Consider the following 15,970-nt stretch of genomic DNA (forward strand, 5'->3'; position numbering starts at 1 on the left):
TTTTTCCATAATAAAACTGCTTTTGAAAACTTTTCAAGTTCTTTTCAAATTTAAAAATGCATGAAAATATAAGCTGTCCATCTTGCCTAGTTATTCAAAGTACAGTATTTTGAAATAAGGAGATTCTCTTGGTATTGAGCAGTAAAAGTCAAACTTACTCAACTTTTTTGGTATTCTCTGAAATCTTTAGAAGGTTAAGCTATCTGCTTATAAAAGAAATGTTAATGACAGACCTTTTCCCACTGGGAATACAAATAGTGAAGGACCCTTAAAATACATTTGGTACTTCCTGAGCTCCAAGTTCTCTTTCTTTTGTGTTCTATCTCCAGACTAGGACCAGTTACCAACCAGGATCTATCAGTTTGGCCTTCAGCTCTGTTTGCAGGAAAAAAGATGCCACTTTTAAAATGTCTGACAAATACACAGATTTATAAAGCTTATTTTTAAAGAAGATAGCTTGGGTCACATTTATTTACTTATTTGTTGAACTTTTCAAGTCTCACTCCAAAAGCACCATGCACCATTCTTCAAAGCCAGTCAGCTGGAAAAGTGTGGGAAAGCTAGTAAGTAAAAACAGGAAGACAGTCTGCTCAACAGGGAGAGGCCAGACATTCATTACCTGTTTCACTTGTAGCCCATGACTCCAAATCCTTTCCAGGAGGTCACAAAGGCTGGCAATCAAGGTGTTCTCTTCCACCCCTGTGATGTTCACCTCCCCGTGCCCTAGCTCCACAGCTTCTCGGCCCATCTTCTCCACCAGCATCCTCTTGGTCTATAAGAAATCAGTCGGTAAGATTAGACACCCACAGTTAGCCAGATCACATTCAACTAGAGAGGGTTGTGGCCAACTGCCCAGCATATCTGCTAGGCTGGGAGTAAGACCCACAGATAAAGAGTGTATTTATTCTCCACCACTGAGGTCAGGTTATAGTAGAGGGCCTTCTTCAAAGAAGATAAAAACACAGAAATCACTATTTGACCCTGGGCAAGTGATTTCATCACTCTAGATTCAGTTTTTACATTTATGAGATGAAAAGAGTTGAATAAAACCCTTTGGTCATGCTCATCTCTGATATTCTCTGATTCTGACTGCTTAACTGACCCTATTAAACAAACCTTTCAGCATTTAATCCTAGAAATATATCTAAAGTATCCATCAAGGGAATAAAAAGTTGAGGAGGAATAATTTACTTTTAGGTAAAATTTTTCACGTGCTCATTGTAAAACAAAAACAAAAAACCACACTAAATAATGATAATTGCAGCTTTGTGCCAGGCACTGTACTAAGTATTACATTATCTCATTTAAGCCTAATAACTCTATGAAAAGTATTACTATTTTTCACAATTTACTGATAAGGAAATTGAGGTCAGAGAACTTAAGTAACTTGCCCAAATTCACACAGCAAAGAAGCAGCAAATCTGGTCTTTGAACCTAAAGCTGCCTGAATATTGAATCCAAGTTCTTAAGGAAGATTTAATCATGTTATAAATTTGTGACATATAAAAATCTAGGGGCTTCCCTGGTGGCGCAGTGGTTAAGAATCCGCCTGCCAGTGCAGGGGACACGGATTCCAGCCCCAGTCTGAGAAGATCCCACATGTCATGGAGAAAATAAGCCTGTGCGCCACAACTACTGAGCCTGCGCTCAAGAGCCCACAAGCCACAACTACTGAGCCCACGTGACACAACTACCGAAGCCCGTGTGCCTAGAGCCCGTGCTCCGCAACAAGAGAAGCTACCACAATGAGAAGCCTACGCACCGCGACGATGAGCAGCTCCCACTCGCCGCAACTAGAGAAAGCCCGCGCGCAGCAACGAAGACCCAACACAGCCAAAAATAAAAATCAATAAAATAAATTTATAAAAAAAAAAAGAATCTAAAGAGCAAGGAAAAATATCACCCCATACCCTACCCTGCAGAAGCAACAACTCTTAACACTTTGGCATATTTCTTTCCAGTGTTACTATTTTTAATTTTTTATTGTGAAATATATCTCATATACAGACACATATATGTGTGTATGTGAGTGTATACTATTAGACTATCATAACCATCAACGAAATTAAAAAAAAAAATATTGCCCATCTATACCTTTGAAGAATCCCATGTGCCTTCTCCAATCACCTTTCCCACTCTAGAAGTGATCACTGTTCTGACTTACACAGTAAAACTACAGAAATGCAAGGAAATGATTAACACCTATATTTGTATCCCTAAACAATGTAGTTTAGTTTTGCCAGTATGGTTTTTTTGTTGTTATTTTCTTTTTAAAATTTATTTATTTTATTTATTTTTGGCTGCATTGGGTCTTTGTTGCTGTGTGCAGGCTTTCCTAGTTGTGGCAAGCGGGGGCCACTCTTCGTTGCAGTGTGCAGGCTTCTCATTGCACTGGCTTTTCTTGTTGCGGAGCACGGGCTCTAGGCTCTCGGGCTTCAGCAGTTGTGGCACACGGGCTCAGCAGTTGTGGCTCGTGGGCTCTAGAGCGCAGGCACAGTAATTGTGGTGCATGGGCTTAGTTGCTCCACAGCATGTGGGATCTCCCCGGACCGGGGCTCGAACCCGTGTCCCCTGCATTGGCAGGCAGATTCTTAACCACTGCGCCACCAGGGAAGCCCCTTTTGTTATTTTCTTTTTCACTTAACTTTATGTTTGTGAAATTCATACACACTGATCAATATATCTGTTGTCTATTTCCACGCTGTATAGCATTCCACTGTATAAATATACTGCAATTTATTATTTATTCTCCTACTGATTGGCATTTGGGTTGTTTCCGGTTTGGGACTATTACAAAGAATTCTGCTGTAAACGTCTCGTACATATCTCCTGGGTCATGCTGCAAAGGTTTCTCTAGGGAGTATACCTAGGAGAAGAATACTGGATAATAAATGCTATGCTGTTTTGCAAAGCAATCATACCAATTTACATTTCCAACAGTATCAGAGTTCCCTGTTGCTCCACATGCTAGCCAACAGTTGATAGCGTTAGGCTATTCTTCAATTCTAACATGTACACTTTTCCACATAACAAAAAATCTGAAATTAGGCTATATTTCACCATCATTGTTGACCAGGCAGTAGACATAAGAAAGTTGTCACTGCCAGAGCATGCATCTCAAAACTTGAAAATGAATGCAAGGGGCATGGAAAACAAATCCCAGAGACAAGAGACAAGCCCTCTTTCAAAAAAGGCAGCATCACCAATGTTCTTGATGGGAGAAAAGACAACATTATTGGGAAAAATCATGGATATCAACGACTTAGAATGAACTGATGAAGTTTTTAAGATGCCTGAATTCAAAATATCAGTACTGGTATATCAACCTAACTTGTAACAGTAATAATTTTTTCTTCAAGAGAAAGTATATTTGATTTCATCCCATAAATGAGCATCACTTAGAAACTGAAATGCAGGAAAATCTTTTTTTTCCATTGATGAATAAACAGGATGTAGTAGGGGCCAAGTTAGTTCAACTGTCCTAAAAAGCACAGTGTACTGACTTGGTTGAAAGGCTATATTTTTATTAGAAATTTAAGTTCTGAACTAAAATATTAAAAGTTAAGAATGACTATCTTGGGACTTCCCTGGCGGCACAGTGGTTAAGAATCCCTCTGCCAATGCAGGGGACATAGGTTTGATCCCTGGTCCCAGAAGATCCCACATGCCGCAGAGCAACTAAGCCTGTGCGCCACAACTACTGAGCCTGCGCTCTAAAGCCCGCTAGCCACAACTACTGAGCCCACGCGCCACAACTACTGAAGCCTGCGCACCTAGAGCCCGTGCTCTGCAACAAGAGAAGCCACCGCAATGAGAAGCCCGTACACTGCAACAAAGAGTAGCCCCCACTCACTGCAACCAGAGAAAGCTCATCGCAGCAACGAAGACCCAAGGCAACCAAAAATAAAAATAATAATTTTAAAAATAAAAGAAAGCAGATCTCTACAAATCTGTTATTAAAAAAAAAAAAGAATGACTGTCTTTTGATCCAGCAATCCCACTTCTGAGTATATATCCGAAAGAACTGAAATTAGGATCTCAAAGAAATATCTGCATCCCCATGTTCATTGCAGCATTATTCATGAAAGCCTAGATATAGAAACTACCCAAGTATCTACCAATAGATGAATGGCTAAACAATACGTGGTATATACATAACATATGATGGAGTATTATTCAGCCTTTAAAAAGCCTTAAAAAAGAAGGAAATCCTGCCATTTGCAGCAACGTGGATGAACCTGGACGACATTATGTTAAGTGAAATAAGCCAAACAGGACAAATACTACATGATTCCACTTATATAAGGTATCTGAAATAGTCAAACAAATTCATAGAAGCAGAGAATAGAATGGTGGTTGCTAGGGGCTGTGGGGAGGGAAAAATAGAATTGTTGCTCAAGGGGTATGAAGTTTCGGTATTCATAGGTAAGAAGAATAAGCTCTGGAGATCTGCTGTACAACATAGCACCTATAATAATACAATATTGTGCCATTTAAAATGTTAAGAGGACAGATCTCATGTTGTGCTCTTACCCCCAAAACAAACAAAAAACGCAAAAGAATATAAGGAAATTTTTGGAAGTGACAGATATGTCTACCTTGATTGGTGGTAACAGTATCACCAGTGTATGCATATGTCCAAACTCATCAAGATGTATACATTATATGTGTGCAATTTTTTGTATATCAATTATACCTTAATAAAGCTTTAAAAAATTACTCTTCTTGTAGAATGGAAAAAAAACATGCCAACAGCAAGCTTAAACTGAATAATACACCTTCATCTGGCACACAGTAGGCACGCAGCGAATTCTTGTTTCTAGACACGAGATCAGTGCTATCAGATTAAATCAGAGAGGCAAAAACATTTGCATACGTGTAAGACTAATCTGTTGAAGACAATACAACTACATTACTTACTTAAGACACTACTTACTTAAAATTAATGATTTTAAGTAACATAAGATGTCTAAAATTAAAAACTACATCTGTTTCTCAGTTTTAAAGAATACATATTAAGTTTTTATCAAGCAAAGTGTGCTTGCTCTCAATTAATGGTATAATTTATTTAAAACAAATACACCTAATTCCAAGTTAAAAGGATCTTAACATTAGTACTATCCCATTATATTAACAATGTTTTCAAAATCAAGAAAAGAGTGGTCAGAGCTAGGCCTTGGTCTCGTCTTGGCTGCCAAGGAAAATACACATTCAGAAGTGTCCACAGCTCACCTTGTTGCGGCATTCCTTCAGCAGACCCTCCACAAACTTCCAGTTGGTTTGGGCAATCACTGACGGGGAAAGGTTGGACAGTTTGGGCTGGCGGATGGTGCTGCCCATATTCCTGGCTTCCTGGATGTACTTCTAAAGCAAAAGGAAAAATCAAAGACTCTTAGTGCCCATGCACACAGACCACAGGCAACCAGTACTGATGGGGCCTGAAGAGGGCACTATCACCCCGCACTTTCTTACTGCCTCTTTCCTAGGCTCAGGGCAAAGTTTAAAATGCAGTGCTTGTATCATAGGGAAAACTGAGAAAATATGATGAATTAATTCTGTTTTTTCTAATGTAAAGCGCTCTTGGCTTTAATGATACAAGAGGTAAAAAACATATGGCTGCAACATGTATGAGTGTGCAAACTCCTATGAGTAGGCAAACCAACTCAAATCTCAGAGTACTATTGAGGAAAATCATTTTCCCCACCAAGTTTGGAGGAATTTAATTCCTCTGCTCGTATCAAAGATATCCATCCTTGCTAAATTAGGGCCTGAAGAACATGTGTGTACACTCAAAACAACTGCATTTTCTGATTTTCTACAGTTTGCTGGTGATTCCCCATATGCTGTCTGTTTTAACATATAACCAAATCAATGCAGTAAATTGCACACTGACATCCTCTCAGTATCCCAGGTTCACAACCAACATTTTTACTCCCAACTTCTTTCTTTCCCCATATTTATTCCAGTAGTACAATTCTGTCCATTCTATCTTCTGGCCCCTCAATCTGCCCCTACTACCAGCCCCTAAGATTAGGCTTCAATTACTATCACCTGCACTACTGCTCCCTGCTCCTAACTTGCTAGCTACCTCCAGTACCTCTTGCCTCCCAAATATTCTGCCCACAGCCTCCTTCACACAACCACCACCAAACTTTGGATCCTGCCATCTCCTTTATTTGCAATACTCATCTTTGTCCCTAACAATTCTATCATCCTCAAGACTTAAACAGATGCTGGTTCCTTCAAACAGTCTTGTTTGAGCTTACCCCAGACAGAGCTGACCTCTGCTTTCTCTAATCAGTGATCAAACACTGGCGTGCCTCTCATATGGCCCTTTCATATGGCCTTTGCTCCCTTAATAAACTGGTATTCCCTGAGGACAAGGCTACCTCCTAATCATCTTTATATTTCAAAGTGTTTACTATAGTGATTTTGACCAAGAAAACGTACTCAATAAACACTGCTGAAAGAAATAATATGGAGGTGAGGTGGAAGACCCAGGGGAGACTTTTAAAGTAACGCCTACACCCAACACCCATTAGGCCACCCTCACAAAAACGCCAAGTACAATTGTACCCTATAAACCAGCAGTTAAAAATTCATAACCATATTTTGCAATATTAATTTATTCCTTTAAAAAACAGCAAAGGCAAAATATTTTCCCATTCATTGAGATGCCAGACATATATGAAAACAACATGCTTTACTGGATTTCATCGTATAAAATGCAAACTGCAGGGTCTTTTCTCAAAGAGAAGTTTCTGAAATAGGTTTCTGAAGGTGAAGCTCCATTTTCACAAGTTCTCTGCAACTCAGTAAGGCAGGGTCTCCAACCTGAAGTTTATAATAGAAACTTTACTGGGAACAAGTTACAGTGGAGCTGAGAAACTCAGCTTACAAGCAATAAGAATCAATTCAATTCAATTCAAGAATCAATTCAAGAATCCTCAATCCGCACGCACCTGATAATAATATTCTTTTGCTCCTCTAAGAAAAAAAAGTCAAGATTACCTGTTTTAAATTAAGATAAAGAAAAAAATAGGAAAAAAGGCTCCTCCTCCCCAGGTTCAGAGAGTCACAGCATTAACCCAAGTTCAGCTTTTCCTCTTTCTCACTCTAACAAAATTAACTTCTTTACCACCATACCACACACACACACACAAAAGCCTCAAAAATTTTAAAGGGATTTTTCCCAAATTTTAGAATCTTATCTTCTGAGGTTCCTGTCAGCCCTCTCACTCTCCCAACCCCTGGGAGGAAGTGAGTATCATGCATGAGTGACTACTGAAAGGACAGTGAAAGGCTCTCTTCCAAGCACTGGTTATCATTCCTGAACAGAGGTACAAATCTGGTTCAGGGAGAGGACGCACATGGCTAGTGGCCCTGCTGCCCCTTGTGAAACACTGTACATCCTGGATTTGTCACAACCGAGGCCCATATCAGGGATCAGGAACTAACTTATTATTAACCCTTCTTTATGAGTAGGATATTTGAATCAAAACAGAGGCCAAGGAAATGAGAAGGAGAAGGAGGGTGTAGCATGATAACGGGGTCATTCCTTGTCATTCTCAAGGTGTCTTACCTCTCTCTGGTCATTGTCTAAACGCAGGTGTTCTGTATGCTGCTTCTGCCGGTCTTTACGCCTCCACTGGGCAGGGGCATTCCTTTTTGTCCACCTGACAGAATCAAAGCAGACAATTAAGAATATTCCGCTAAGAGGGACTTCCCTGGTGGCGCAGTGGTTAAGAATCCGCCTGCCAATGCAGAGGACACGGGTTTGAGCCCTGGGCCAGGAAGATCCCACATGCCACAGAGCAACTAAGATTGTGCACCACAACTACTGAGCTTGCACTCTACAGCCCGCAAGCCACAACTACTGAGCCCGTGTGCCACAACTACTGAAGCCCGCACGCCTAGAGCCCGAGCTCAACAAAAGAAGCCACCACAATGAGAAGCCTGCGCACCACAACGAAGAGTAGCTCCCACTCGCCACAACTTGAGAAAGCCCGTGCACAGCAACGAAGACCCAACACAGCCAAAAATAAATGAAGAAAGGAAGGAATGAAGGGAGGGAGGGAGAGAGGGAGGAAAGAAAGAAGGGAAGAAAGAAAGAATATTCTGCTAAGAAAGTAAGGTCAACTGACGGGAGAAAACTTAAACATCTAGGGACAAATGGTGGCCATGGGAAACCACCAAGAAATCACCAGAGATAGCTCAGAAACCTTGAGAAGGGTAGCTTAAAGATCACTTACTGGGCAAGAAAGAGAGGACTCCCCAGGGACAGAGACATATCTTTTTTTTTTTTTTTTTTTTTTTTTGCGGTACGCGGGCCTCTCACTGCTGTGGCCTCTCCCGTTGCGGAGCACAGGCTCCGGACGCGCAGGCCCAGTGGCCATGGCTCACGGGCCCAGCCACTCCGCGGCATATGGGATCCTCCCGGACCGGGGCACGAACCCGTGTCCCTCACATCGGCAGGCGGACTCTCAACCACTGCGCCACCAGGGAAGCCCGACATATCTTTTTTTAAAAAATAAATTTATTTATTTTTGGCTGCGTTGGGTCTTCGTTGCTGTGCATGGGCTTTCTCTAGTTGCATTGCTGTGCGTGGGCTTCTCACTGTGGTGGCTTCTGTTGTGGAGCACCGGCTCTAGGCGAGCGGGCTCAGCAGCCATGGCTCACGGGCCTAGTTGCTCCGTGGCACGTGGGATCTTCCCAGACCAGGGCTCGAACCCATGTCCCCTGCATTGGCATGCAGATTCTTAACCACTGCGCCACCAGGGAAGTCCCAAGAGACATATCTCTCTTGAAACACCTACAAAAACTTCACTTGCAGATCCAAAACTATACTCATTCAACTCTGCCTGGGCATTGATACACTCATCTTCAAAAGTAATGAAGAAGAGCAATCCTGTTAAGCTATCTACTTTCAGTTCAGTTATTTCAACCACCACAACACAGCACTAACAATACAGTGCTAGGTGTTGTATGGATTCAATAATGAGATGATTTCAACCCATCTGCAGTCCGGCCTTTTACAGGCCCTGACACATGGAGCTATCCCAATTTGCACAGTGGAGACAGGAGCCGATGATACTCTGTCACCTGTTTCCTTGTTAAAACAAGTGAACAACGTGGATAGTGTGTGTTTTCTCCATATTTGCTTTACAAATGTCAAGGTCTCCTGGAGATAACAGTCTAGGTCCAGATACCGTATAACCCTCACCACTGTGGCTAGGGAGCTGAATCAGGGAATCCCTGGGGTTGACTCACTTGTTGCTGGCTGGCCCGGTGGAAAGCACATCAGACTGCAGCTTAGGGAAGAAGCCTGGTTCATACTTCCCTTGTCCAATCTTCATGTCAAGTAAATGGGGGTGAACCGCAGTATGATCGATTTTTGCCAGTCGCAGCTCAATTGCTTTCTCTGGATGAGAATGAAAAAGTCCAATATTTTAAAAAACATACCATATTCTGGGCCATAAAACAAGTCTCAATAAATTTAAAATAACTTGAATCATACAAAGTATGTCTTGTGACCAACAATAATCAATAATACCTTAAAACTAAAAAACACACTTCAAAATAACCAAGGGGTCAAAAAGGAAATCAGCATGGTTGAGGTTAAAATGGAATGGATTGCCTTTTATTGGATGTAGATTGTGCTGTCTATTGTTAAGAGTACTTGAAACAATTCAAGTTGGTTTTCTTGAAGTAATTTTTATTTATGATTCAGAGAACTCATGTGGATGGAAATCTCTCTGGCCCTCGAAAAACATGCCATCAGCACTCAGACTCGGTGTTGCCCACTACATGTCCTGCCTTCTGAATAGAAAAGACGTGTTATTTAGGGAAATTTTTTTTTTTTTTTTTTTTTTTGCTGTTCGCGGGCCTCTCACTGCCCTGGCCTCTCCCGTTGCGGAACACAGGCTCCGGATGCACAGGCTCAGCGGCCATGGCTCACAAGCAGAGCCGCTCCGCGGCATGTGGGATCTTCCCGGACCGGGGCACGAATCCATGTCCGCTGCATCGGCAGGCGGACTCTCAACCACTGCGCCACCAGGTAAGCCCCGAAAATCTTTTTTTTAAGATATGTGTAGATCATTTACTACTGCATAATATTTGTTCTTTGGTCCCTATAGAGAGAGTTTTTCTTTAATAGCATATATTTTAGTGGTTGTTTTAAAATTATACAGAGAGCAGAAGTTCTTTATCTGAAGTGATTTAGTAGCATAGTGAATTCGATAATTGAAAAAGTCACGTAAGTTTGGGAATCCTAAAAGGATATATACATCCCTTAAACATTTTAATTTAAACCATATGACTGTATAATCACCAATCTTTTGATGAAGTGTCTGTGCATTTTCTTTGATTATGGATCCACTAATCAGGGGTCTGCATTGTTTCTCTTGCATAAATCTCACCCATAATTCATTCACTGAGTTTTCCAGTTTTTAAAGTGGAGCGAGAACTTTTAAAGGACCTTGCAAAAGAACCATAGTAGATGCTAGTTTTCCCAAGATCTTTGCACTTAAGTGATATGCCTAATTCAATTGCTGTATTTTTAGTGACTTTGCTTTGCTGAGTCTTTTTAAAGCACTTAATTTTGTTTTCAGAGAAACAGTTCTTTTTTTTTGTCCTCGTATCTTACCATTTATTTACATAATATTTGTTTAAATTATACAACCCAGTAATAAGTTCAACTAGTGCAGACAAGCTTGGAAACAAATGCATAATTAGTATTTTTTAATTAATTTTTTAATTGAAGTATAGTTGATGTACAATAGTATATAAGTTACAGGTGTACAATATAGTGACTCACAATTTTTAAAGGTTATACCCCATTTATACATATTATAAAATATTGGCTATATTCCCCATGTTGTACAATGTATCCTTGTAGCTTATTTTATACATAACCTTGCATTAGTTTTTGTTTTTGTTTTTTTTGCAAAAGTAATGCAAATTCAAGGCATGCAATCAAAACAATTTTAAAGGGAATAAAATGAAATCTCCTTCCTCTCTCCTTCCTGTGGTAGCCGGAGATCAAGTTTCTTGTGCATCCCTAATGAAATAATAGTTTTTTAAAACAAATAAATAATGTGTGGACAAACAGTGCAGAGAGAATTGAATGTTTCCCTTATGTTTTTTTTTTCGGCTGTGCGGGCTTTCTCTAGTTGTGGTGAGCAGAGGCTACTCTTCGTTGCGATGTGTGGGCTTCTCATTGCGGTGGCTTCTCTTGTTGCGGAGCACGGGCTCTAGGCATGCGGGCTTCAGTAGTTGTGGCGCACGGGCTTAGTTGCTCCGCGGCATGTGGGGTCTTCCCGGACCAGGGATCGAACCCATGTCCCCTGCATTGGCAGGCGGATTCTTAACCACTGCACTACCAGGGAAGTCCCTGTTTCCCTTTCTTTTTTTTTTTTTGATCTAAAATCCTACCCTTGTGAAATAATCTCTTGATTTCTTTTCATGCCCTCCTCCTAAATACTTTTATATAATGCACTATTTTTAATGTTGTGTTGCACATGTATTAATTATAATATTCTTTAAATTATATACATTTTGATATACATATGGTATATTAAAGTAAAACTTGGAAAAAAGCATTTCAGTCATATGGTAGAAATTTAAAATATTACAAAAGGGTGTATGTACAGTGACGTGTTAAGACTTATCACTGTTTCCTGTTTCCTTGCATATACAGCATGTATACCTTTTAAAAACAACACAGATGGGAGCATACTAATCATTGTTTTATACCTTCTTTCATTTAACAGTTTATCTTGGAGATATCAGGACATAGATTAGGTTGTTTCCTAAGAACAAAGATTGCATGAGAAACATCCTTGTTCATACAATTTTCACAGAAGTGTGAGTATGCAAGGACAGTTTCTAATTCAATTTCTGATTTGCAGGAACTTCCCTGTAGTTTGTTTTAGGAGTGAACTTATCTGTAAAGTGATCCCAAGTCTAATGTCTTTCTCTGCACAGAGAGAAGTCATAAGAATGTGCTGATTATTCTCTCTTCGCCACTCAGAAGTGGTCGTAATCCCAGTATGCTTTGCATTGTCTCCTTTTGTTAAAAGTAATTGCTCATTACAGCATTATGGGAGCTGTGAGAAAACCCAGAGAGTTGCCTCGAGCTGAAGTGTTTCCAGTTGATTTTGATTGGCTAAAACTCTTTGGATGCAGATGACCTTCATCTGTTTCCTATTTATTAGTTTCACCTTCTTGGAATGATGAGCACAGAGACAGGCAATGGCAAAGGAGGTACTGATTTTATCGTTTGTACTGGTGTATAGAAATGGATTTTGTGCTGTTGCTTACAGCTCTGGGAGGTCAGCATCCTAGTGTGGGTACCACGGGTTGATGGATCCCGGAGGCATGGTTTATTAGGCCATCCTTCAAGATGAGTTGTTGCTTTTTTAAAATACAAAAATGTAGGGAAAACGAAACCCACAACTCAGACCAGAGAGGCCATAAAATTCCAAGTTTCTAGTATCTGTAAAACCAAACCATATAAATGGAAAGCAGTTTAGCCTTGAAAGAGGAGATGATTTCTCATCCCCTAAAGTGTTTTGTTTCTAAGAATAGCACACTTTCAAGTGCATCACAGGGAATTCTTCAGGGATTTCAATCTGAGGCGAATAAGGTTACCCACTCTAGCAGAAATAAGTGGGCTGAGTTTCAGATACTGGATTAGACTCATCCTGAAGAGTAGGGAAAAACCAGAACTAGATGTCTGTGCTATTGAAAAGCCTGCTTTTATGGAGCAGAGGAAGCCCCTTCCTTCAGACTTCAGCATGCCCTGTTTCATGATTAGAGAGTAGATAGATGTTCCCTGACACTGTAACTAGGTACACTATAAGGAGCAAGCCGTCCAGTGTCCAGGAAGCCTCATGAGGAAGGCATTTCAGGGACTCCTTTACTCAGTGTCTGTTGGACCCCTATGAGATGTTCTTGTCTCTGAGCAGACCTGTCAGGAATGCCAGCCACGTAAAGGAGTAGCACCTGCTTTATTGACTTTCGGTAAAAGAAGCAGCTTTTTGGTTTTCACATGATTGGAAAGGCCTTGCTCCTTCCTGCCTTTTTAAAAAAAACCCAGAAATGGTGTGTGTCTATATGTGTGTGTACACTGAAACGGGGGAGAAATTATTCAGTGTAATATTTATTCAAAATGTGTGTTTAAGTGCCAGTGTTGGGACACAGTAAGACTGGACCTTCAGCTTTAAATATCTCTTGGAGGTTTTCTCCCACACCTTTACATTCTTTTGATCATCTTAAGTTTGAATTTTAAAGTATATTCTTATCATGTCTGAGATTCTCAAGATTATTGCTCTTAGTAGATTATTTACAGGCATTCATATCTAGAAAAGAGAGGTGAAAGATACAAAAACTGAGGCCTCGCCTAGAGAATCATTAGAATTCTTAATAATAATTGTTAGAATAATCATAGAGCAGGAAGATTTCAACAGAAAGATAACAAGCCAAGTTGTACAGGTGCCCCATGGAACTGAGATATCTCAGAAGAGGCTGAAGATAGAACTTGCAGTGGCCTAAATTTTGCTCCTCAGTTGCTGCTTACTCTCACGTTGGAGTAAATACTTTTTCTGAAAGGCTATATAGATTATCTATTTAATCCTTGAAAGAGTTTTTATTTTTTTTATTTTCTTTTGTAATTTGGGAAATATTTTTGTTGTTGCTTCAATTGGGAGAGGGTCCTCACCAAATAGTCTTTAATATGGGAATGGCAGTGCTTTGTGGGGCACAGTGAAAAATGAGATCGACTTTCTTCTTGAACTCTTATCAGTCTGTTCCTGATTTTAGTGAATATGAAAAGCTTGCGCTCTTTTGTCCTTCTGCTAAATCAGTTGTATTTTTTTAAAAATCATTATTGATGACCAAATCTCTGAGCTCAGTTTTACCCACCGATTGTTTTACATCACTTATCTATTATCTATCAAATGCCTTAGCTTTCCCCGAAGAAGTGTGAGGCACTTCCTTAGAGTGTACTCAAAATGTTTGAGATGATGAAGTTTTACTCATCAATTTTTATTTATTTGCATTACTAGTTAAAAAAAAAACTATTTCCAGGTCATGCTTCGCCAGGAGCAAGGTGGTAGGCTGCTCCAAAGTTTTACTGGTGAGCACAAAGGCTGCTTTGCTAAAACCTAGTTGATATATATCAGCTTCTGCTCACTTCCTACTCATTCTTCTTCATTCTCTGGAAAGCTTTTTGTTATTTATTACTCATTTATGAACCAAGCTGGGATTTGCTTAAATGGTGGGCTGAGTTTTTAGTGCATAAAACTGTTTAGCTCCTGTGAAAACTCATTTGAAATCAGCCATTCCAGGAGGATATTACTCATATGATTTTAAAATTGATGTTCCTACTTTGTCTTTAAGTGTCTGAAGCCATCATACCATTTGTAAATAGTAATGTGTTAAATCTCAATCTATTGTATTGGCTTTGCTGATGTATTTTCTACTCATTTTAAAAATAAAACAAGTCTAGAAATTGCATTCTGAAGAAAAGCTAAGCTTTGAGCACAAGCTTCTCTTCCAAGATATGCTCTCTGACCTAGAATAAGAGTTTTGAGTAATGAAAGTCAATCTTCTGGGTCTTTCAGGTTCTAGGGGAGCTTTTTATCAAAGTGTTAAAATGACACTTTCATGCTGTTACAATTCAAGAAAGGTTGCCAGGTGGAAGGCAGACTTGGCTAGTGTGGAAAACCAGCCTCTGCATGCTTGAAGGTTCTTTGGGCTTGATCTTGAAGGCAAAGTTCACATCAGCTCCTTATAGAATGCAGACATGTGAGTGGTAAATGAGGTGTTTTGACATTCATGCTGAACAGAGACTAGACCACTGTTCCTTTTCTTTTTCTTCCACTTCCCCATTCTCCTTCTACTGAAGAGAATCTACTTAACATTCTGGTTTAGTATTTGGAGCAAGGTACTATTTATGATACCTATTGTATTTCTTTTTTTCTAAATTGTATTTCTATATTAAATTTTATTACTAGCATGGACCTGTGTGTGTGGGGGGGTATACTTCAGCTTGTGGTCCATTGAGGTCTCTGGGTTGTCTCTCTGATACCCACAAGGGAATCATACTCTGAGCATACCCTTGCTGAAGTTTATCCTGTTCCTTTCTAAATGTGAAATTGTGTTGAAGATTTTAACTTACTATTTGAGAAGCAAGTACCTTGTTTTTGACTGGTTTTGTGTGTGTTTTGTTTTTGACCTAGATTACCAGAGACTGATGACTGTGGCGGAGACAATTACAGCTCTCATGTTTCCTTTCCAGTGGCAGCATGTCTATGTTCCTATTCTCCCAGCTTCTCTCCTACATTTCTTAGATGCTCCTGTGCCATACCTGATGGGCTTGCATTCCAATGGCCTGGATGACCGGTCAAAACTGGAGCTGCCTCAAGAGGTAAGAAAAACGTGGAGCTTGGGTGCTGGTGCCTGTGGCCCTGATACAGGATTTGGGAGAGAAGGGCTTTGGGATGAGCCCAGGGTGGTATCACCAAGTTTATTTTCTTTTATTTTGGGGAACACAAACAACTTTCCAGGAAAAAAGTAAAAACAATGAACATTTAGCTCAATTTATATAATTCCAGAAACACCTGTTTCCTCTATCACCTGACATACTTTTATAATAATCTGTTTATACTATTGTGAACTGCCTTTTTCAAACATGATATTTTACATATTTTTAAGAAAATCTTTTTATTATGTAAAAGTTTAAACTTACACAGAAGAGTAGCATAGTGAATCTCAGTGTTTTCAATACTTAGCTTTAACAGTTATCATACATTTAAATTGTATTTTACTTCTGTACTTTCTACCCCCTATTTTTTAAAGAAATTCCACATAATATAGTTTTATAACTGCTTTAGTAGCCAGACATGTATTAATAAATCAGTGGTTTTGTTTTATAGGCCACAGTTACTCTGTAAAAGTTGACCTGATC

General features: G+C 39.8%; 1 protein-coding gene across 2 annotated transcripts in view; it reads right to left on the reverse strand.

Annotated features, from left to right (window-relative positions):
* The window catches only part of DENND5A (DENN domain containing 5A), a 108,289-nt gene that overhangs the window by 18,158 nt on the left and 74,161 nt on the right, over positions 1-15,970 (reverse strand). For both annotated transcript variants that reach the window (XM_082845234.1, XM_082845232.1), the window contains exons 9-12: positions 9,271-9,421; positions 7,583-7,676; positions 5,233-5,364; positions 620-772 (exon numbers count right to left, since the gene is read on the reverse strand). In XM_082845234.1, coding sequence (XP_082701360.1) covers positions 620-772; positions 5,233-5,364; positions 7,583-7,676; positions 9,271-9,421 — 530 coding nt within the window. The remainder of the gene's footprint in view (positions 1-619; positions 773-5,232; positions 5,365-7,582; positions 7,677-9,270; positions 9,422-15,970) is intronic.

Source organism: Leucopleurus acutus (genome assembly GCF_964270905.1).
Source record: "Leucopleurus acutus genome assembly, chromosome: 8".
Classification (NCBI taxonomy): domain Eukaryota; kingdom Metazoa; phylum Chordata; class Mammalia; order Artiodactyla; family Delphinidae; genus Leucopleurus; species Leucopleurus acutus.